At 35.8% G+C, this 26,025-nt stretch overlaps 1 protein-coding gene across 6 annotated transcripts in view; it reads right to left on the minus strand.

The window, feature by feature from the left end:
* Nucleotides 1-26,025, minus strand: part of LOC145675520 (ubiquitin-conjugating enzyme E2 W) — a 146,237-nt gene that overhangs the window by 72,557 nt on the left and 47,655 nt on the right. For 2 of the 6 annotated variants that reach the window (XM_081745996.1, XM_081745997.1), the window contains exon 2: nt 3,040-3,190. The exons of the other annotated variants lie outside the window; for them this stretch is intronic. In XM_081745996.1, the coding sequence (XP_081602122.1) occupies nt 3,040-3,060 (21 nt within the window). In that variant the 5' untranslated portion in view covers nt 3,061-3,190. The remainder of the gene's footprint in view (nt 1-3,039; nt 3,191-26,025) is intronic. 6 annotated transcript variants of the gene reach the window in all.

Here is a 26,025-nt window from a genome sequence, read left to right on the forward strand (position 1 = left end):
TCTTCATTTTGTACATGTGTTGGTCTTCCGGCACGTGGTGCGTCTTCGAGAGTTTCGTTACCGTCAAACTTTTAAACCACCGCTGCACTGTCCGCGTAGTCACGACACCCTCACCAAAGGCTTGGCATAGCTTCCGCCCCGCTGGTGCAGCGACGTTTGACCCCAGTTTGAACTCGTACAGCATACACGCCCTTATAATGCTCTGTGGAAGTCCCACGTTCACTCTGTCCTTAAGCAAGTTCACGGTTTAACTGAACTGCCACAGCCACGTAGTATGTTGGATATATCCACACCAACAACTGACCTTCGCCTTATCTCCATTCACATTCAACTCACGGTGTGAGGACTAATTGAACACAGACCTCCACAAAAAGCGACAAAACTTCCTTCGTTACCTTTATATTTTAAGCTTCACACTTTTCGACAGAATTTGCAAAAGGCAAAATAATTTGTACTGAATAGTAACAATAATAAACTGCTTACTGCAGAAAGCAAATATGTCCAACATTTACACATTTAATTTTGTGCGACAATAATAGTTCCTAATAGGTCAATGGATCGTGCAGCACCGATATGACATTTGTCCGCTCAATATCAATATGGGCATCGCGACGCCTTCAATTTTCCGTGTTATGGAGGAAATATCGTAAAAGATAGTTTTATTGAGTATTTTGCTTCTTCTGCAAACACTGCAAAATGTGGACATGTTTGCTTTCTGCAGTAAGCGGAAGTCAACATTTCATTTAATTGCTCTGTTGACATGGTTTTGGCCTATTTAATCTAAATATTTGGAAATGTCCACTTTGAAATGGAAAAATTGAAAATCAATTTTTTCAGTTTAACGTCCCACGATTATGTTCTTTAAGCTAAGGGAGATGATAAAGCAAGTAAATGGTGGTGGAAGAATTGGTAGAATGTGAACGTGGAAGGAAAAGGGAGTACCCCGAGAAAACCCACGAACACAATGTTGTCCACAACAAACTTACTTGGCCGGGGACCGAACAATGGACCCCACGCATTAAAGGTAAGCGCTCTACAAATATCCACTTTTTTGAAAGTATTTTAACGTATCCACAATTTGTGGCATTATAATCATAGCGAAATTTCCATATATTTGCTTTTCAATACATATCTCTGCACATTTTAAATAAAATATAGTATTTCTTTCTATGTCATTTTTATCTCCTACTAGAATAAAATGTAATATCCACAGCATCACAGAACAAATCACATTGACTGTAACCTTAATGGAATCCTTAACACTCGAGTGGGCAGAAAACCATGCGCACGAGCTATGTATAAAACTAGCATCTGCTGCATTGCCCATACTTGTAACAGCTTGTTATTTTTGTTTCAAAATGACACCCAAAGCACCAACATATGGAATTACGTCCACGTTGCATCACACATTGGATGGAGTGTTGACATGCATTCCTCTTCAACCAAATGATTTACTTCTACAAAATGTACACAAAATATGTTACAGTGCCCTATAGGACACACATTTTCATAAACTTAGCTATTCCAGAGATGACTGTTTCGTAACAAACCTACAACATATGGAACAACTCAATTCAGATAGCCGAGATTTTTAAAAAGCAATCGGACTAATTTCTTCCATTGATATAAATGAAGATTCACTGAACATATTTCTTTTCCACACAAAGATACAAAAATAAATCGATAATAATTATTTCCGATTCTATATTTTATTATGCAGCGCTATTATATGAGATGGGATACTGTTATAATACAATGAAATCCGATGCAGATGAAAGTTGCATAGCATAATGTGATGCGTCTACAATCATAATTTACTACTGAGGTTAACTGTATCTCAATATTTTGAAAAAGCGAAGTGTGAAAAAAAAAAAAAATATGGTGAAATGTTACACGAAGCACAATTTTTCTTGAACTTTCAATACTGTTAGAATACAGAAGGTTGTTTGCTTTATATCCGACAACTTTTGACCGGATATTCGTAAATGGTTATTTAGAATACGAAGAAAACGCACATGTCCAACATGAAGAGGAGAATTCATCGTTAACAACACAGGAATAATGTTGATTTCACGCGGCTGATTTCGATGATAGACAGGTACAATAGACCAACTTACGGAGTAATAAGTAATGTATGTCTTATGGGAAAACGCAGTCTCCACAAATGGGCAGGTGGCCTATTTAACGCATTTTATTGTATAGTGTGTTCACTCAATAGGAGTGCAGTTCAGCAAATATCTTTGAAGTTCCCATACTAAATTTTACAATAGTATTCCTTCGTCCCTCCAACCCTCTTTTGACAGCATTTGCGGGCTTGCAACATCTTAACACCCACTATGTCTGTTCTTTCTTCCCAATACTATGGCTAATATGAAGCAGATGTCAAATCAATGTAAGAACAACGAAGCTGGTTTTGGAAACAGGAAATCGAACACTTAACTTAGCATTTGTAACTGTGGCAACTAAGACTCCACGTGGAGATGACAAGCGACCGTCAATTGTTTGAAATGAGGGGTCTGGTTGGACATTTACTTATGGAGAGTGTTTTCCGCAAGATCCCTCGGACGACGACTTATTTATGGCACGTAGAAGGTGGCATTCTTTATATACAAACTGCACTCCAGTTGGAGAAACGAACTTTACATGCACTTTTCTGATTGCGGCCTTAAATTATTGGTTACCTAGATTTTCTTCTCTGAACCGTTCGTCTATTTCGCCCCATATGTTTAACAAGAACTCCAGTATCTTATCATTGACTCCTCTCAATCTCTGGCTTTCTCATTGTGTTCTTTTCGTGTGAAATGATTGTCTTCTTCAAGCTGCATTGCAAAGCATCACAGAAAAATAAGACTTAATGAGATTTGGAAATTGCAACCTTGAACATTTACTACAAACAACAAAAACTACGATAACAATCTTTTTTTTTTCTTCTTATTTTGATTTCAAGCACGTTAACGAAAGATTCAACATAAAACACCTACATATTCTCCGGCCATCCCACATCCACTGATCCTAAAGTCATGAATGAAAAAGACATACCTGTCCAGGAGCTAAGGCCATTGTAATGTTGCATATTTGATTTTCCAGAAACTTGGAATACGATTTTAACACATCTTTAGATGATGGGCTCACTTCTAACACAGAAGACAGTCATTTCACCGAATTTTGCAACTAGTACTTGCTTAGTACTCTGAAATTATAAGAACAATTCCATAACTGTTACTTAATGAACAGTACCTTCAAATACATTATGTACCAAATGTCCCTTGCAACAAAAATATGAATATACAAAAACTGACAATAACAAAAGAAGTAATGTTTATGAACAGATGAAATGCTTTTATAATAATGTTATAGTTGTAGAAAAAATGCTTAAAATGAAGTATGAAACACACAAAATTTAGTCTGAACAAAGAACCTATTTATTTGACGAACATCTAACCGTTAAGCTAATATTATTGAGTATTCTTGGTTGAGATAATTACAAGATAAAAGTGAGAAATTATAAAACGGTTTCCGTGCCTAAGTGGTTTATTTCATAAAATAGAAATACAAGTCGTTGAGCAAAGCAACGTTTATTTAAAAATAATAAATATGTAACAGTTTCGCCAATTAACTGAACATATTGGCTTCATCAGATGCTAACAAAACAAGAGGGAGTGTCGTTAGTCTGATGAAGCCAATATGTTCAGTTAGTTGGCGATTGGCTTCATAGTGTCTGATGAAGCCAATATGTTCAGTTAGTTGGCGATTGGCTTCATAGTGTCTGATGAAGCCAATATGTTCAGTTAGTTGGCGATTGTATTCATAGTGTCTGATGAAGCCAATATGTTCAGTTAGTTGGCGATTATGTTCATAGTGTCTGATGAAGCCAATATGTTCAGTTAGTTGGCGATTGTATTCATAGTGTCTGATGAAGCCAATATGTTCAGTTAGTTGGCGATGGGCTTCATAGTGTCTGATGAAGCCAATATGTTCAGTTAGTTGGCGATTGTATTCATAGTGTCTGATGAAGCCAATATGTTCAGTTAGTTGGCGATTGTATTCATAGTGTCTGATGAAGCCAATATGTTCAGTTAGTTGGCGATTGTATTCATAGTGTCTGATGAAGCCAATATGTTCAGTTAGTTGGCGATTGTATTCATAGTGTCTGATGAAGCCAATATGTTCAGTTAATTGGCGATTGGCTTCATAGTGTCTGATGAAGCCAATATGTTCAGTTAGTTGGCGATGGGCTTCATAGTGTCTGATGAAGCCAATATATTCAGTTAGTTGGCGATTGTATTCATAGTGTCTGATGAAGCCAATTTGTTCAGTTAGTTGGCGATTATGTTCATAGTGTCTGATGAAGCCAATATGTTCAGTTAGTTGGCGATTGTATTCATAGTGTCTGATGAAGCCAATATGTTCAGTTAGTTGGCGATTATGTTCATAGTGTCTGATGAAGCCAATATGTTCAGTTAGTTGGCGATTGTATTCATAGTGTCTGATGAAGCCAATATGTTCAGTTAGTTGGCGATGGGCTTCATAGTGTCTGATGAAGCCAATATGTTCAGTTAGTTGGCGATTATGTTCATAGTGTCTGATGAAGCCAATATGTTCAGTTAGTTGGCGATTGTATTCATAGTGTCTGATGAAGCCAATATGTTCAGTTAGTTGGCGATTGGCTTCATAGTGTCTGATGAAGCCAATATGTTCAGTTAGTTGGCGATGGGCTTCATAGTGTCTGATGAAGCCAATATGTTCAGTTAATTGGCGATTGGCTTCATAGTGTCTGATGAAGCCAATATGTTCAGTTAGTTGGCGATTGGCTTCATAGTGTCTGATGAAGCCAATATGTTCAGTTAGTTGGCGAAACTGTTACACATTTATTATTTTTAAATAAACGTTGTTTTGCTCAGCAACTTGTATTTCTAGTAAAAGATAGCTAAGCTAGTGTGGATTAATTAGTTTATTTCAATTGCCCTACGTGTTCTGTAAACAAATTTTCGGTAAATGTTTTGTTCTTTTTAAATAGCAGTGTATTACTGTGTTAAAATAAACTTGATACTTAAATATAACTGTCTACAAAAGCTATACAAATATTTAAAGTACGAAACGAAATTTTGCGAACAAGCGCTTGTGAAAATATTCCTAACTGCTAATTTTCAACCGTAGTGGAAAGGCTGATATTGGCACAATATTTTGATTATTTTTAGCAAATTTAACACGTAACCTCAAACATAAATCAATAATTATTTTGTGTTCCAAGAGATGTTTATATGAATTAAGAATTACAGCGGATTCACTTTTTTAAACCTATTTTTAACAGTTTTACTACAAGTTGTACATGAACACCAATAAAATAATTAAAACAGGAATTTTAGACTTTGCATAATTGGAAAAACAAATAATGAAATTAACGATTAAGGCTGTGAAAAAACAACTGATTAAATTAAAAATTAATGCTAGAAAAAAGTAATAGTTAAAATTGCAATTAAGTTCAAAATAAACTAATTGAAACTAAAAATTACAATTTTCACCACCATGTAATGAGAATTAAACTGAGCTGCGAAAGTTACTGTAAAGCTTAGTAAATGAACTTAATGACGTGAGAAATTAAGAAAAGCTACCTTTTGTATACAGGGTGCGAAAAGAGTCCCGGAAAGGTCCAATATCCGCCGAATATCGTTCTGTATCTTGCAACAGGTCGTATGTTGAAAATCACTACTTTATAGGAGAGTGAAAAAAATTATTTTGCATTTTAGAAATATAATGAGATATACAATTTTTCTCCATTTTTTTTATAACTCTGCTATTATTAGTGGGATACATAACGATATTCTGCCAGGTGGTGAAACACGTGCCCCTAGATCCAATACTGGTGTTAACTAAAAACAGCCAAATTTTAACATACGACGCATTGCAAGATACAGAACGAATACAGATCAGCAAAACAAACAAAAACATGTCAAATAGTTTTGAAAAAGCTATCCAATGATACCAAACGCAACCCCATATCCCTAATCCTTTCGGGAATTAGGGGTTTTAACTTTAAAATTTTAAATGGGGCACCCCCCTTTTTACTTCACATTTGGATTCTCCAGAAAAAGGGGCACTGATTTGATCCAGATTTGGAAACAGTGCCTTCACGAATAGTGCTTGAATCGACACACACAAAAAAGTAGTAACAAAACAACATGAAAATGCTAATTGTTAGTCCCGTACTTAATGGCCCTATGGTTAGACTAGTGGACTCCAGCATCAGAGGTCCTGAGTTCGATCCCGCTCAAGGTAACTTTTTCTTTTGTGATTTTACTAAATAAGTCCATAGGTTTTAACTTCAATAGTATCATGATAGAATGGATGCTGTATATCATCCGGGGAAAGTGTGGCTCGTGACGTGCTTATTGCCTAACTTCGGCCGAAGGAAACTATGCCCTTCTTCAGGCAGGGTAAGGAGTAAGCAGACAAAATCTGCAACTTTGCATAGAGAAGACAACTCTCCCACAACGTGCTCAAACAAAATAATAATAATAATAATAATAATAATAATAATAATAATAATAATAATAATCACTATTATTCATGTGCATCACAGATCTGAGCTTAGCCAATATCTCAAAGTTTCTACATTGGTATTCACTTATTTCGGGGCTCGGAACTTTTTTAATGAATGGTTCGGTGCTACAAAAATGTTAAATACGCCTCTGACTCTAACGTAGCTTTACAATGTGAAACGAAACCAATTTGTTTCTGCTTTCTTACTATGAAACATCCCTCACTTCCCATAAACAAATCGTCCAACAGATTCTTGTTAGGAGCATTTGTTTCTTACCGTCACAAAACCAAGTGTTTTATCACTTCTCCGCTGACATCCACATGCTTCACAGACGAGACAGATTTATGGGTGTGTTCAACGGTATTTTCTAAAATATATGCTTACGTTTCTAATAGTACATTCGTACAGAGTTTTATACACTAGTATTTTATTATTTATTAGAAAATTAGTTACGACACCCTTTATAACAGCCTTTGTTATCAATTTAAAATTGAAATGGCTCAAATATATATATATATATTTGAGCCATTTTAATTTTAAATTGATAACAAAGGCTGTTATAAAGGGTGTCGTAACTAATTTTCTAATATATATGAATACAGTAAAGTTCAAAAACTGAAATGTGTGCCACTGGATCGGAAAATGAACCCCGATTACGGGCTCACTGTATCAGTGTGTTATTTACTACGTTAATCAATCCGATACTTGATCAACTCTCATTTCACTATTGAAAATGAAATAAAATGAAATCTCTAAGTCCCACGCTTAAATACACTTTAGGGTGAAGTGTAAAGGTGATTAATGCAAGTAAATATTTCTGAAATAACTGGAAGAAATGCGAATGTGGGAGGAAAATGAGAACCGCTATAAAACCCACAGACGCCATGTTGTCTACCACAAACTCGCGTGGCCGGGAATCGAATCTAGAACTCCTTGTAGTCCGCAGCAAAAACCTGCAACATGAGCATGTAAGTTTATTGTGAAACGACGAAGTCATTGCTCGAAAGTAATTGTGCAGGGGAGGACGCTGAGGTTTCTTCTGGCGTGATTCGTGCCACTTAGACGTTATGTTGATTCCCTGGGCTGTTATAGTAGGCGTAGTTTCACAATAAACTTACATGCTCATGTTGCAGGATTTTTGCTGTGGACTGTACCAGAAGTGAGATCTCTACCCCTGAGCAACCGTGTCCCCATTTCACTCTTGGAAGTCCTCTTCTTCATCATCATCATCACCATCATCATAGGTATTCTGCCATTATTGGCAGGTCACTTGCCGCAACTGAGAAGCTTCCATGCTCCACGGTCTTCCACTAACCTCTTCGTCTTCACACGATTTTTCTGTTTTGGTATCCTCCATTACTTGTAGTCTTCTTCGCCCCCTCCCTCTTTCCTGCCACCATACCTTCTAGCACGTCCCTCATGATACAATTTTTCTTAGCTAATATCCCAACCAGTTTCTCTTTCTCTTCTTAATAATACTTAAAATTGTTCTTTTCTCCCCTACCATTTCCAAGACACTCTTATTCGTTTTCCGCTCGACCCAGCTAATTCGCTAACTTCTTCTCCACACCCACATTTCAAATGCTTCCAGTCGTTTTTCATCACTTTTGCGTAATGTCTATGTTTCTGCCCCATACAGTATAACACTCCACACGCGAGTTTTTCTCAATTCTTTATTCAACGTCCCACAAAAGTCTTTTCTTCCTCTTAAAGGCTTCTTTCGCCATTCCTCTTTTTGCTTTTATTTCACGTTCGCACTTCAGATCATTCGTAATAATACTACCCAGGTATCGAAAACTAGTCCCATTTTTGCATATTGACATTACAATTACTTCCAATGTTACCTACAGCAAATTAACAATTCCGTAACGCAGTATTACATTGCTTTAGGATTTATCATTAAAAAGTATGAAATAACAGATACTTTATTAATATACGATATTTGGATTGCAATTTAGTATTCATAATACAAAGTACCAAAACTTACGTTTTGTCTGGGGTTTTCGCAATTTAGATCACTGTGTGACGTCACGTAGTCTTTTTTTTTTTTTTAATTGCTGATACTAAACACTAAGCATGTTAAATATACTCTTTCAGATCTTCTATCTGTGCTGTGCCTTTATGAAATACAAACCGACAAAAAATGCTCTCAATTTCCGACCCAGCCTCATCAACAAGCTACTGTGAAGCTCAAAAGAAACTGCCTCCCCAACCATGTTTTGCAAACGGAATCAACAACTCTTTGTTCGTGCATTTTGGACTGAAAATCGTGATCGACAACGCCTGCAGACGTCCTAATTTCAAAGTAAAGTTGCTTCTAAATTTAATATACGAGAAGTGGCTCTTTAAAAAAAATATCAAAATATTTTTTAAAAGTATACTCTGAAAAGCCACACATTTTTAATTTAAAGAAGCTACCAAAATACCTCACTACTTTTGGTTAGTTTTATTCATAAGAAGCTGAAATGGAAATTCTCACCATGGGAAGAATAAAGTTTACGAAAAATACCTGAACCTCTTCTTTCCCTTTAGGATCAGGTGAAATGATAACCAAAGGTTATGGTCAAAACTTAACTTCAAACGGTTCAGTAACTTTTCTTCGTGAAACGCAGACATACAACATCGATTCCATATTTATATATAGAGAAAAATATTCTAGAAATTGCTTCCTTTCCTCTTTATAAAGCTTAACTTTCGAAAATACACTGCAACACATGTTCACTTCACTTTAACGAACAGGTTTACCAACCTAACATCAAGGGCTTACGAAATGCTTGCTTTTGACATGCAATCCGACCTCCCTGACCCCTTAAGATATGCATTTTAGCCAAAATGACCAAAAAAAAGAAAAAGAAATATTTAAGTTGAACGTCCCACGGTTATGCCAGTTAGGCTAAAGGAGACGGTGATAATGAGAAATGAGTGAAACGGTAAAATGAAGAAAGTGGGAGGAAACGGGAGAACCCAGAGCACGGTGTTTGTCCAACACAAAGTCCACACGGCGCGAGCTGGGATCGAACCAGGGACCCCAAACACCGGAGGTGAACGCTCTACCACTGAGCCACCGTGCCCCCCCCCAAAAAAAAGAAGGTAAAAAGCTCGAATAAAGTGCTGAGTTTAAAACTTCCCTTCAAACGGTTTAGAGAGTTTCTCAAGAAAGGCGACACACGTAAAACGAAAATGAAATGAATTTTTTTAGATTAACGTCCCACGATTATATCCTTTATGCTAAGGGAGACTGTGATTGAAGCAAGTGAATGGTAATTGAATTTTTATTGAAATGAGAAAGTGGGAGGAAACGGGAGTACCCCAAGAAAATCCACGAACACGATGTTGTCCAACATAAACTTACTCAAGAATTGAACCAAGGACCCCACGGACTAGAGGTAAGCGCTCTTATTCCTGAGCCACACGTAAAACAATTATTTCGTTTCTTATATCTAGATATTCAAGTATAAGAAACAATTTACTTCAGACATTATATATAGGGTGTTTGGACGCAACACCAAAATATTTTGGGAAATAAAGTGCTGAAACCAGCAAAAACTATAAACAAACGCATCACATTTGAGGGCTATACTCTCCCAAAAGTTTACCAAAACGATAAAGTAAGTGGTCATAACTCGAGAACAAAATGTCAGATACAGGTCAGGTAAAAACTATAGTTTTTATTTCGAGGCTAGATTCCATTACTATGCCAATGAATGTAGAATAGGGGCAGCTATAGGAATAACAACGAAGGAAATTCATAAGGTATTTTACAAACGAAAAATGATAGATCAGGAACTGAACATTGACACACATCACATACCCACTGACAAACAACAACTACAAGGTGTGTTCTAAAAATAAGGAAACAAGTCGTGGCGTTAAGGGAATTATAATACTTCTGGTTTCAGTTTAAAAACGAAAAATGAAATCTTTCAGTTTAACGTCCCACGATTAAGCTCTTTGGACCAAGACAGACGATTATTAAGGGAAGTGAATGATGGAAGAATTGGTGGAATGAGAATGCGTGAGGAAACTGGAGTGCCCCAAGGAAAACCCACGAGCACGGTCTGTCCACCACAAACTTACTTGGCCAAGGATCGAACCAGGGACCAGAGATAAGCATTCTACGACTAAGCCACCGTATCCCCCTTCTGAGACAATACTAGAAAAACCATATTGAAACCGGGACATAATAACTTCTACCACTTCCGGTCACAACAGAGGAATAAGAGACAGGACAAACTATTTTTGGAGGAGACACTAAATTCTCTCTCTCTCTCTCTCTCTCTCTCTCTCTCTCTCTCTCTCTCTCTCTCTCACACACACACACACACACACACATACACACACATATTATACATATATATATATAACTCTATGGCCTATGGAACCAGGAGGTGCAATGCCGCGTTCACAAAAGCTCTCCACTGACTTCTATCCTTAGCTAATTGCATCCAGTTTCTACTTTGTATTCCTATCTCTGCGAGATCCATCTTAATATTATCCTCCCATCTGCGCCTAGGTCTTCCTAATGGTCGTTTTCCTATGGGTCTACCAGTCAAGACTTTGAAAGCGTTTCTACTTTCTTCCCCTCTAGCTACATGACCTGCCCACCTAAGCCTCCTAGACTTGACGACCCTAACAATGTTGGGTAAAGCGTATAAACTATGTAGTTCCTCGTTATGAAGCTTCCGCCATTCCCCATTCTCGTTCCTCTTGGGTCCGAATATTCTTCTCAGGATCCTGTTCTCAAATACTTTCAGTCTATGTTCTTCCCTCAGAGTAAGCGACCATGTTTCGCAACCATACAGAACAATAGGCATGATTATCGTTTTATATATTTTAAGCTTCAAATTCTTCGACAGAATTCGCGACGACAAGAGATTTTGAACCGAATAGTAACACGAATTCCCTGCTTTTAGTCGACATATATATTTCTTGCTATCTTTGCTGTATGACCATTGATAATGAAACCGGATATTGCAGTAATTTCAACCTCTTCGTCTTTTAATAGGGTGATAAGAGTAAAGAAGAGATCTAAAGGGTAGGAAACGTGGCATCTGACAGTTGCACAAAACAGGAATAACGTTTAATTTACTACTTCTTAGCAAATTTCATCAATATTTCCATATATTGTAACCAAAGAAAACAGAGTTCAGTTGATTTTGACTTTAACGTCCCTTTTCAGCAACGAGACTATATAAGACGTGGACCTACTGATTAACGTAGAATCCGAACCACATGAGCTCCCGCTGGGAATCGAACCCGGTTCCCCCAAAGAAAACAGAAAAGAATGTAACTTCTTTCTTATCTATCTCTGTATACTGAAACTTCGTGATGTGCGTGTGTGTAAGCACATTTCCTCGTTATAGTGCTCTCCATAATATATTTATGTTTTTTATTTGGGAAGTTTATAATTATTATAATGTGTTGATGCTGTTTACAATTTCTTCCCTTTCGTATTTACAGGGTCAGTGAGTGTATTTATGAGATATTGCCTATGGAGGGTAAAGATGAGACACCTTTCACAAATATTCAACCACCGTATGATAAATACAAATTAGGAGCACAAATATTTAGTAACATTCTTCATAATGCTCTGTCTACATGTTTAGGTTTCAGTTTACAGAAGTTTGGATGTATCATTTTTTTTTATTTTTTTTTAACAAACTCAGTAAAAAAATGTTTTGATGTTTGAAATCCTATCATTATCTTTTATAGGTAATTACTCGTGCAGTAATATCACTATTGTGAAACCAATGGGTGTTGGTGGAAGCCTGGTAGGTCAGCAGTTACATGTTAAGTTGAATTTGTTCCTTGGGCTTTTGTTTTTGAGTTACAAATTCTTTTGGTGATGTATTTCATTTTGCTTATATGGAAGGTAATTATGAGACGGATGCTAGATTAACGTTTTCATTTCATTTATTCCAGACTAGCAGCGTTCACCCCGCTTCGCTGCGGTCACCCCGGAACGCAATAAACGTTGTTACTTAGATAATTTTTACTTTTTCGCTTTCAAGTGATATGATAAAAACCATAGAAGATTGCATTAAATGTTAACATTATATCGCCTGTCATTTATGTTAACCCGCCCCGCTTCGCTGCGGTCACCCCGGAAGGCAATAAACTTTGTTACTTAGATAATTTTTACTTTTTCGCTTTCAAGTGATTGCAGTAAATGTTAACATTATAGCGCCTGTCATTTATGTTAACCCGCCGAGTGACACGGTCATGCGGGTTGCATATAAATACGTTTATTTTTACCTATGATGAACTAACAAAGGATTTGTATGTTATGGACACTTGAATGGTCAATTATCTCAAGACACTGGTAATTAAAAATTAAAGTGATATGATAAAAACCATCTAGGGTCCAAATCCTAATAACCCCCCAAAAATAAAAGAAATTGGTTCAGCCGTATTAGCGCGATGAGGGAACAAAGGATTTGTACGTTCTCTTTTATATATATAGATAGATAGATGAGCTGCTAAATCATCAATAATTTACACCTGCATTATTTTGTTGAAAATAGCCTAGGCTACATATCAATATATTAAAACAAGGAAATAGAAGCATCCTAAGCTTATTTTTAGTGAACAGTCTAGAACTTAGTCTAAATTTGTTTCATAAGCCTGTTTTGTAACCTGAAACTATCTATAGCCTATACGCCTATTATAGCCTACTCACAAAAATGTTAAGAATAACATCAGTAGTTATTTCTACTTTCTTTCTTAGTTACTTTTCTTTTAACTCAGCCAATATTTGTGTACCTTTATGTAATAAACACAAAAATAACAAAGACTCCTTTGTCTCACAATTGGACTCCTTCATACCTCAATATCACATACAGAAAGCTGGGGAACAAGGTGTCTCATAATTACATTTTTGGAGGGAAATTATGAGACACCACAAATCTGACATTTACTTATCAACTTATGAGATGACAAGAAATTTCTTGGCAGCAAACTGTTACTCTATTGGCACCAAAAACTGCTACCTACGTTAACTGTTTTCAAAACTAATGTAAGCTGGGTAACGTGGAAAAGTTGTGAAATCTGTCCCATAATTACCCTCACTGACCCTACCTTCTATAAAAGTGACTCAGTAATCAAAACCATATTACTATAGCTACAAACAAAATTTGACAAGAACCTCTCTTGTCATAGAAACACGTGATAAGAAATATTTGCTTTAAACGCGTATCTTAAGGGAGGTTAATGAGAGCTCAAATCTTATTTCGAAGAATGAAGTATCTCACATTAGGAATATAAAACTTGGAATATGAGCTCCCATTAAAAGTAACTAGACATATGCTTCAATATTTTTCCAAAATTCCGCTCTTAAATTAAGCCAAAAGGAACCACTTCTATCTTGTAAATTTCGACTCTTTATTGCAAAACTGCCAAAAGTGAGGATTCATTCACGTTAGAGGTGTGGAATTCGATATAAATCTCTCAACTGAAAATTAAAAAAAAAAAAAAAAAAGTTTCGACAATTTCGCTTCTAACGGGGAAAAGGAACAATTTCTCTAATATTCAAATTTCCGGTTCCTAATACAGAAAAACTTTATATGAATATTCGCTTAAGTCGGAGTTACGAAGTCGGGTACAATTCTGGTCAAAGAAAAATAGATTGCGAAAAAAAAGTTTTTAAAAAAAATACTCTACGTCTCGCATGTTTGTGCTTACAGAGAAATTATTTTCCCTCCATTCCTAGAGCAGCGTTTCCCAACCGGTGAGCCGCGAGGAAATCGAAACAAAATTATTAATTTTACAGCAACCAAATTGCAAGAGATACCAAAAAATGTACATTTTTTGTATTTCACATTACTATTAATTTCTACCATGGAAAAAATACTGTAATTGTAATATATTATTCTACTCTATTTCTGTGTAGCAGACAGTATTTCGGCTCGTACACATTTCCACGGTTAGCTGCTATGTTACGCTTCAATTGTGTGTCATACTAACACCGAGAAATGGAAGCACTTGTACGGTACGCGTCAAGTGAACGTTCGTATAACACTCATTCGCACGTGAATGACAGAACAACACTTTGTTCAACAGCTGTGTTTTGACTTCGATGCATCGCAAGCTGTGTGAATGCAATAATATGCACCGGTTTTGGTTAAAACAGCAAAGTTAAAAGTACAAGACACTTGTTTGTTCGTTCGTTATTTAGTGATCTTCGTTCTTAATGAAAGGTTGGATACAGTTTTCGAAAAAGAAAGCGTATTTTTAAAAATCTGAGCCCTATATTTCATTGCTCTGTTTTCTATTTTAAAATTAGAATTAAAAAAATAAGCATAATGAATTAGCATAGGGGAAAACTAGTGATCGAGCTTTCATCTCTGTGAGGAGATCAGTAATCATAGAAAAAAATACCATGGTATTTTATATTTGCAAATAATAATAATAATAATAATAATAATAATAATAATAATAATAATAATAATAATATCCATGAGTATGCCGCAAGCTGAAAAAGGTTGGGAAACGATGTACTAGAGTAACACGACCATTTGAAACAGAGATATTGACTATCTGGACATTGCCGTCAAGTAAATATGTAACTGCCATATACGAAAAGGTCATAAAATGTGACCCCCCACCCCCCGAAAAAAAAAGAAAAATGAAATCAAAATCTGGCTCTTACTGGGTGATACAGAATTCAAGCTTCTAGGGGGTGTAGATCACAAAGGTAATAATAATATACCTAGATAGGAAACTTCTCGAGTGAAATCCTCTTCGTGTAGTGGTTAACATAACGGAGTTACGTGCAGAATGTCATTTTAGCATAGGTTTGAATCCTCATATATATATATATATATATATATATATATATATATATATATATATATATATATATAAAACGTTCTATTGCAAAAGTATGAAAGTGTATATTTAATCAAATCGTAAATCCTTTTTTGTTTCTAATGTATATTCTTGAGCCGAAGGTAACATTGCGAATATTCATCTTGTTCTTCAGTATTTCGCGCAAAGGGAATCATTATAAAAGAAAATAAACGGTCACTAAATTAAATCTATAGTTTCAACCGCAACCAATGGGAATCTGGTCGGCCTGTAGAAAATGCATACTTTGATACCAATGCGAGAACACATTTATCTTGTACAGAAACGGAATACTTTCTATAGTAATATAACAGATTTATCGTATGCCTCAGTTGACGGGTCACTTGCCCATCAAATTTCCTCCAGATCCAGCCAATAGTTACCGAGAAATAAAGTACCAAATACAAGGCGAACCAACCCTGTTCCTGGCCAAGCCCGGCGGCCAAATATAGCGATATCTATTCCTTAGACCACGGTCTACTTGCTTACCGTAACAAATTTGGTTCATATCCTGCCAGTAGTTATCGAGAAAGGGAATACCGAATACAAGACGAGCCGAGCCTGTCCCTGGCCCAGCCCGGCCACCAAATTTGGCGATCTCTTCCCTGGATCGGTCGTTCTCAATTGGTGATCCGTAGAACAAGTTCACGGGATCCGTGCATTATATTTATCTCATAAGTTATAGAAGATATAAATAATAATGCCAGAGGGTATGTATGTATATGTTGTATGCGTATATAACACAAGTCTGTAATTGAATTATTGTTAATATTGCTACCACCTCTCAACTACTATTACTACTTAGATACCAAAATTAAAAGGCGAGACGAGTCCTTAACTACTAAATAGGGGAGTCATTATGTACCAACCAGTTAAGATTAAATGTATCTCGCAAAAGAAGCAAATTAGAAACGTTCACAAAAATCTACAGTGGCTGAAGTGAACAGTACATTGGTTGACTAACAGCTATTTACTGCCATCTTGGAGTGACACTTGTAAATGTCAATAACCTCTCATAGCATAGAAAGGGGTACCGTACTTTGTGTCCAACTTAAAATAGCAAATTTATGAGACACACTAACGTTTAATTTACACCATCGTAAGGTATAAACTTTAGCTAAACATGTTGACCAAATTACAATTTTAAAGAAACGATTAGAAGAGTAATTACAAAAAAAAAAAAAAGAAAAAGAAAAAGAAAGAAAGAAAGAAAAAACTCTGGTGGGCACAAAGTACCCACCGTTGGTAGTGCAAGGGTTAATTGCTTTAAAAATTAAAAGGAAGTCCGCAACTCTGAAGTAATTGGGTTCCACTGCATTAGACCATGGGCTACTTGCCCACAAAACCCGATTCTGATCTGCCCAGTAGTCAGTGCCGCATTTAGATCTGATGAGGCGCTAAACTATTGAAGGTAATGAGGCCCTTTATATGTCCTACTACCCTTTGTCAATGACAAATTGTCTCTAGACCCTAGTATAGTGTGCAGCTGCATGCTACATGTCACCACGCAAACTGTCCATGATCGTATGCACCCTATGTACAGAAATGAACGAACTCGTAATACTTTAGGGAGCAGGTCAGGGCGACGGACCCCATTACTTACATCAAAGGAGCATACACAACACAAAATACTGTTGATGTAGGCCTATGTAAGTTTTATAATATATATTTTTTATCCTATAGTTTGGAAATGTATATCCACTTTTTTCCGTAAACTTAGAGGCCCCTAAGAAAATAGGGCCCTAAACTATAGCTTACACGTAAAAGCCGGCACTGCCAGCAGTCACCGAAAAAGTACCAAACGCACATGCACCGACACCTGAAGTGAAACTTTTAAGCTCCCGTATGCGTACACCGGAAGCTAATAAATAACATATTAAAACCTATATTTATTTCGCAACTGCAGAATCTGCACACTATGCACTTCGCAACGATTAAAAGGAACGCTTTCGTAACCAACAAACAACGGTCACCTTAGTATCAAAATCAATACAAAACTTTCCCCGCCTGTTCTACTTCAACGCAGTCTGAAAAAGCTCGTTCAGAGTTTCAGATTAACTACCGCCAGACAACACCTGTGAGAATTGGATTTCCCAGCCCCAACAGAAATCGATAACCCTTTCCATATCAAGTGCCAGCTTACAGAACCAAAGTAAAGCACTAAACCAAGATATACCGTAAATCAAACCATATGTTGTTTCTAATCATGCTCTCGCAACACCCACTTCAATAATATTTATTTAAAACATCACGTCAATACACGCCAATACATGTTTAATTTAGAATGGCCTATTTTAACTCCAATTTCCAATAGTAATGCTTTGTTGCTGAAGTTATGACACACTTGTAACAAGTCCAATACATGGAATTTGAGATTAAATTTCTTATGTAAACCTCACAAACAATATTGACGATGTTTTACATATAGATACTATTATCCAAATAATGAAAATACTCGCATTAAGAAAGAAAAAAAAAGCTTGGAATCTCCTTTGGCCTGTAATGATGTTCTAAGCATGAGATGTTGTGCTTCTTTCTTAATTATCCTAGACTATTAAAATGAAATGAAATATTTCAGCTTTACGTCCCATATCTATGCCGGCTAGGCTGGAGGAGACGGTGCTCATGAAAAATGAATGCAATTGTGGACTGAATAAAGTGAGAGGAAACAGAACCCCCCAGAAAACCCACCAACACGGTGTTTATCACTACGAAGCCCACTTGCAGCGAGCTGGGATCGAACCAAGGACCCCACGCACCAGAGGTGAACGTTCTACCACTTAGCCACCGTACCCCAATCTCAGACTATTAAGAATATTATTTTTTAAGTAATCAGCAAAAAGCTCCCTCGTGGCTATGTTGATAGCATGCGGGAAACCTGGGATCGACTCCCAGCGGAGCTCACGTGGCTCGGATCCCATGTTACTCTGTAGGTCCACGTGCACGTCTCATATAGCCTCGCTGGTGAAGAGAGACGCTGAAGTCAAAATCCAATCAAGTAATCAGCAAGTACCTATGAATCACCATATATACACATAAATACTTAAACACATGCTTTACTTAATATACCTAGCAATTATCTTTATAATACTACATTCCGATATTGTCATAACTCATCTAAATCTCAATCTTAGTATTCTCTCACCTATTCATAATGTCTTGTTAATTCCCATTGACACTCCTTAAAACCACAGCCAGAATTAGCATGTAACATTTACTGCCCAACATGCAGTACACATCATATTTGCAACTAAATTTAGGCACAAGGAGGTAGACGCCTTGCCGATTAAACCATCGCGGTTCTAATTTTATAGAGAAGTTATATGTTGCAGTTTTGCAAGAAAACATTTTAGAAGATTATTCACTTGACTTCCAAACTGCATGTTATACAGAGTATCCCAAAGTCTGACCCCACATCATTTTCTCAGAAACGGTTCGAAATTGGGAGGTTACGTAGTACTAATAAAACGCACGTAGTGCATGTACTGTTTATCACGAACACTTCAAACAATGAGTTCCTATAATACATTCACTACGTGTTAACAGAAAACTCAAACTCCGTACAGTTTCTCAGAAAATGGCCCGCGATCAGACTTTACATCATCGTAATGATAGAGACTGAACTTGTAGTTTGCCCTGTCACCATTCATGACTCCTTTGGTGCATCGAAATGGGATAAATGTTACTATTCTATGTTTCTTAACAAGCTTTCGAATGCCATTCAATTTGACATACTCTTCAATTTGAAATTTTTAAGTTGACCCCTGGCCCCAGGGATCACTCGTTTACCACGAGCACTTCAGACAGTAGTCTCCACAGTACATGCACTACATGTTATATTAGTAGAAATCTCCAACTCTGAACCGCTTTTGAGAAAATAGCCTGGGGCCAGTCTTTGTAGATGTCCTGTATAATCAACCTTTTTTTTTTAATCCAACAATTAAAACTACATATTAGAGTATCTTTAAGCCAATACTCAAAATACTGAAAGTTATTTAATCTTCTGTAGATTTTTTAAAAATAGGCCCACCCATAGTCAAATGATGCATTGGAGAGTGGACCGTTTTATATACATTATATTTCCCGGAGTATTAGTGTGTATCTACTTATTTCCTTTGAAACATATAATATAATGTATGACACCTTTAAGTTGTGCAGAAAGGGTATAATAATAATAATAATAATAATAATAATAATAATAATAATAATAATAATAATAATAATAATAATAATAATAATAATAAAACCAGTCGTCTAGTACTTGAAAATGATACATACAAACTCCAGTGGAATTGAGAAATAAGAACAGATATAACCGTACCTGCAAACAGTCCCGACATCACTATTATCAATAAAATGGACCAAGAAGTAACCCTCATAGATGTAGCAGTACCATTGACTCATAACATACATACAACATTCAGTACGAAACTAAGCAAATATAAAGACCTGGCTGACTAAATCAAAGAGTTATGGAAAGTCAGAAAGTTATAGCAAGATCAATCATTATCTCTACTACAGCAATTGTACCTAAGAGTACTGTGACGCAATTTGAAGAGATAAACGCAAAGCATCTGACAAATCTACAAAATCAGTAATAATATACACATGTCATATGGTTGCTTGCTGAACTCTTCAAATAATCTACACCAGCCAGAGACGGCCATCAGATCACGAAGCTGAAACCGGTTTAAACCGAGATACAGCAATAATAATAATAATAATAATAATAATAATAATAATAATAATAATAATAATAATAATAATAATAATAATAATAATAATAAGTAAATCAAAATTGTTTTTCCACCAAGTGGAATAACAGTATGAGCTCCCCGTGGGTCCTCTTTGGGCATTGGATTACTGTACTGTCTTCGAAGCGAACGGCCTCACTTGATTCCCGGTAAGAACTTACGAGTGTTCCAGATCTCTCTCATCTCTCGAATCCCTCACCGTTCACGTCTTATAATTAGAGCTTTAAAAGAACATTAAACTTAAAATCAATTAAACAAACTATTAGAATATCTACTTAATTCTGATACTGTTAATCTCGGCACTACAGTAAAAATCTAAAATTCACTTTAAAAATTAATTTGTATATTGAATCAATTTAGAATTACCAGATATTTCTTCCAACACTTTTCAAAATGAAATACAGCGTAATTTTGGTATGTTTTCCTAAGTTTAAAGGAAAATACATTTGTATTTGATGTAGATAATAATGCTGAGCGATGCTGACGAAATGCATAATTAACGTTTAAATGCTTAATCATAGTAGACATTGTATTCTAAGTTTGATTTTTTTAATTATTTTACTTTATTCATTTTTTTTTATATTCCGCATAAATGGCGTATAACGTAAATTTGATAGGTGATAGGAGAAAAATAGAAAGAAATGCAGAGGTCTTATTAAACGCTTGCAGGAATGAGTTAAGAACTAAATGCAAAGAAAACTGAATATGTGGAAGTTCGCCAGGATTGTAATACTGCAAACTGTGGATGTGTCAAAATAATAAATAATACTTTCGACAAAGAGGATATTTTCAAATATCAAGGATCAATATTAAAAGAATAAGGCCATATTCACAAAAAAATTGAATGTCGACTAAAAGCAGGGAATTCGTGTTATTATTAAGGTTATTCAGAACGTCCAAACAGTTTGTGTCTAAAACGATAGATGGCGCCACCGTCACCAATGTTAACATATACAACTAATAAAATTAAAACAATCAAATATAAAATAAACAGTTCAAAAATTAAGCAAAAACGGATATAATCTGGTTAATGGACGTTACAAAATCTAGGGAATGGTACGTGACGATTTCACATATTGTTATTAGTTTCATTGTTAGAGGCCACCATTGTTAAGTAAACAATCAACTTTATCTGCCGTACTTTCTACCAGAAACTGACCAAACTTTGCACACCCATTTAAGATTGAAATATCTAGGGAATGGTACGTGTGGATTCCACATATTGTTGTTAGTTTCATTGTTAGAGGCCACCATTGTTAAATAAACAATCAACTTTATCTGCCACACTTTCTACCACAAACTGACCAAACTTGGCACACCCATCGGATTAGCACAGAGATATCTACTGAATGGTACCAGTCGATTTCACATATTGTTGTTAGTTTCATTGCTCGAGGCCACCATTGTTATATAAACAATCGTTGGATTTCTCCATTGTTAGATAAACAGTCAACTTTATCTGCCATACTTTCTATCACAAATCAACCAAACTTGGCACACTCATTTACGATTGAGATATCAATGGAATGGTACGTGTCGATTTCACCTATTGTTGTTACTTTCATTGTTAGAGGCCGCCATTGTTAAATGAACAATCAACTTTATCTGCCATACTTCCTACCAGAAACTGGCCAAACCTTGCACACGCATTTAAGATTAAAATATCTAGGGAAAGATATGTGTCGTTTTCTCATATTGTTGTTAGTTTCATTGTTGAAGATCACCATTGTTAAATAAACATTCGTTGGATTTCTCTATTGTTAAATAAACGATTAACTTTATCTGTCATACTTTCTACCAGAAACTAAGCAAACTTTTCACACTCATGAACGATTGAGATATCTATGGAATGGTATGTGTCGATTTCACATATTGTTGTTATTTCATTGTTGAAGGCCATCATTGTTAAATAAACAATCGTTGGATTTCTAAATTGTTACATAAACAATCAACTTTATCTTATACTCTTTCTACCACAAACTAAGCAAACTTTCCACACTCATTTACGATTGCGATATCTATGGAATGGTATGTGTCGATTTCACATATTGTTGTTCTTTCATTGTTGAAGGCCACCATTGTTAAATAAACAATCTTTGGATTTCTAAATTGTTACAAAAACAATCAACTTGATCTTACACTCTTTCTACCACAAACTAATCAAATTTGGCGCACTCATTTACGATTGAAATATCTATGGAACGGTACGTGTCGATTTCACTTATTTTTGTTAGTTTCATTGTTAGAGGCCACCATTGTTAAATAAAAAATCAACTTTATGTGCCACACTTTTTAACAGAAACTGACCAAACTTTGCACACCCATTTAAGATTGAAATATCTAGGGAATGGTATGTGTCGATTTCACATATTGTTGTTAGTTTCATTGTTGAAGGCCACCATTGTTAAACAATCAAGTTTTTCTGCCACACTTTCTACAACAACCTAACCAAAACTTGCAGACTCATTTAAGATTGATATCTATGGAACGATATGGGTCGATTTCACATATTGTTGATAGTTTCATTGTTAGAGGCCACCATTGTTAAATAAACAATCAACTTTAACGGCCATACGTTCTACCACAAACTAACCAAAATTTGCACACTCATTTACGATTGAGATATCAATGGAATGGTTCGTGCCGATTTCACATATTGTTGTTAGTTTCATTGTTAAAGGCCACCGTTGTTAAGTAAACAATCAACTTTATCTGCCGTACTTTCTACCAGAAAGTGAAGAAACTTTGCACACCCATTTAAGATTGAGATATCTAGGGAATGGTACGTGTGGATTCCACATAGTGTTGTTAGTTTCATTGTTGAAGGCCACCATTGTTAAATATACAATCAACTTTATCTGCCACACTTTCTACCACCAACTGACCAAACTTGGCATACCCATCGGATTACAACTGAGATATCTAGGGAATGGTACCTGCCGATTTCACAAATTGCTGTTAGTTTCATTGTTATAGGCTACCATAGTTAAATAAACAATCAACTTTGCCATACGTTCTACCAGAAACTGACCAAATTTTGCACACAATTTTAAGTTTTAAATATCTAGGGAATGCTACGTGTCGATTTCATGTATTGCTGTTAGTTTCGTTGCTGAAGACCATCATTGTTAAATACACAATCGATGGATTTCTAAATTGTTAAATAAACAATCAACTTTACCTGCCATACTTTCTACCACAAACTAACCAAACTTGGCCCACTCATTTGCGATTAAGATGTCTATGGAATGGTACGTGTCGATTTCACATATTGTTGTTAGTTTTCTTGTTAGAGGAAACCATTATTAAATAAACAATCATTATTAAATAAACGATAATAATCATCTTTATTAGCCATACTTTTTAGCAGAAACTGGCCAAATTTTGCATACCCATTTAAGATTGAAATATCTATGGAATGGTATGTGTCGATTTCACATATTGTTTTTGTTTCATTGTTGAAGATCACCATTGTTAAATAAACAATCATTGGATTTCTTCTTTGTTAAATAAACAATCAACTTTATCTTACATACTTTCTACCACAAACTAACCAAACTTTGCACACCCATTTAAGATTGAAATATCTAGGAAATAGTACGTGTTGATTCCACATATTGTTGTTAGTTTCATTGTTGAAGGCCACCATCGTTAAAAAAAGAATCAACTTTGCTATATTTTGTACCAGAAACTGACCAAACTTGGCACACTCATCGGATTACTACTGAGTTATCTATGAAATGGTACTTGTCGATTTCAGTTGTTGTTGTTAGTTTCATTGTTAGAGGCCACCATTGTTAAATAAACAATCAACTTTATCTGTCATACTTTCTACCAGAAACTAACGAAACTTTGCTTACCTATTTACGATTGAAATGTCTATGGAATGGTACATGTCGATTATCAAGGGCTAACAAGCCCTAGCCAAATTGTGTGTAATACGTCATTATGCGTTGGGATCAAACGATAATTATTCGTGATCAAACGAGCTGGCCAAATTCCGATTGAATTTGTTTTCATGGTGGCTGTGGTGGAGGGGCTAACAAGTCATCGGTAAATGTTATTGTTCGGAAAATGGAATAGTGCAAAAAAATAAACATATTTCATTCAGAACTTTGTTGTGCTTGCTTTGTAACCAGTGTGAATTAGTTGTGTGCCGCCAGATTTCTTTTCATTATTTCTTTTCTTTTTTTCTTACTTTCTTTCTTTTTTTTCTTTTTTTTTTTTTTGTCTCAGGTGGATCGGGATGGCCCCCTACAGCGTTCCTAGAATTACACTCTGAAAGCCCACAGTGTTCCTAGAGCTGCACTCTAAAAGCCCCTCCCATATAACTGACCTGTGTTTCACAGCAGACACCTCACATTTGAACTCTGTTGAGATTCTGTGTAAGTTTGTCGGTTGTACACACAAATTGAGAGTATAAACATGTATTAGGGAATGAGAAGTTCTCGAAATAAATTTGCAAGCTGAATATTTTTTCGCGACATAAGTGAAGAGTAATTGTATATCCTTGAAGAGTACCCTGGAGAGTAAGAAAACTCTAAGCAAAATAATCATTGAATAAATAGCAATGTAATCACAGTAATGTACATATGGCATGTTGTATTTCTACCAGATTGTCAGAGCACTAATTCTCTCATTTTTTGATGTGAGCGGTCTCGCTATCGAATCTCCAGAAGAACATTAAAAAAAAAAAGATGTATTTAGGTCTATTCCATTTTAAACAAACGAAATACGTTGCGTAAAAGAACTTTCCATGTTAAAATATTTGATGGGTAGAGTAGTTTGTGTGGGATTTGATTGTTATTGCATGTATCTATTGCATGCTGATTGGGTAGCTGGGAAGGCAGCCAAGATATTCATTCTGACGGTTGCAAGCCCTTGAAAATACAGAGCAACAGTTACTCCAAGGGAATAGATAATAGATAAAAAAAACTACCGTGGGGGAGAGAGCCGAAAAGAGTTTATAGTATGAAATTTTGTCCGCAACTAGGGAAGTTCCGCCAGGAACGCAGGATCACCTGTATATGGCTCTCATTGTTGAGACACCAAAATTTTTTAATTAATCGAATACGGAAGATAAACATTAATAAACTATTTTTATTTATTTACTTATTCCTCGGGGGGTAGTCTATCTCAGAAGATTACGATTAGCATAATTCTATGTTTCAGGGGTGCGCTTCCAATTCACCTCCCAGAGGCGGTTTTTGGGTGGGCGAACCGGACCTTGTCCTTAGGTCCACACATTAATTAAAGTATATGTAACACACATGTACGTATGTGTGTGTGTGTACGTATGATATGTGTATATGTATGTATGCTAAATGTAAAATATTTTTGAACCAATGTTTCCAATCCAAATAATAGAGCCCCACGGCTCCAACTCGCCAAAAACAAATTCCGCCTGTGTCACCTTCTACACATCAGCGGCTATGCCCATAGTATATTCTATGATAACAATTGACTGAATGTGCTTTTCAAGTTTCTAGCTCATTTTCTTGGAAAGATAATGCGTAAGACTCTCTTAGTGTTGCAACGAGACGAGACAGGACTCTTTGAAGCGAGACACGATACAATACGAAACGTTTCGTGAAACGTCTCGTCTCGTGTCTCGAAAAATACAAACACAGTTTCTGAATTTGCTTAAAAATTTATTAACTCGGAATAAATTATTTGCCTTCGAAATGTACACCATGTTTTATTATTTCAAATGATCCAAATGATTCAATGTTTCAAATCCTACAAAGAACAGAGAATACCTAAAGCACTTTTTAAAAATGATTCTTACAAACAGCTTTCACTTCCATTTTTTAATCGATTCAAATTTAATTATTTTGTGATAGTGTTCCAGATTCAAATACAATGTAAAGCGTTCATTGAGATCAG

Source organism: Thermobia domestica, chromosome 18 (assembly GCF_964235325.1).
Source record: "Thermobia domestica chromosome 18, izTheDome1.hap1.1, whole genome shotgun sequence".
Classification (NCBI taxonomy): Eukaryota; Metazoa; Arthropoda; class Insecta; order Zygentoma; family Lepismatidae; genus Thermobia; species Thermobia domestica.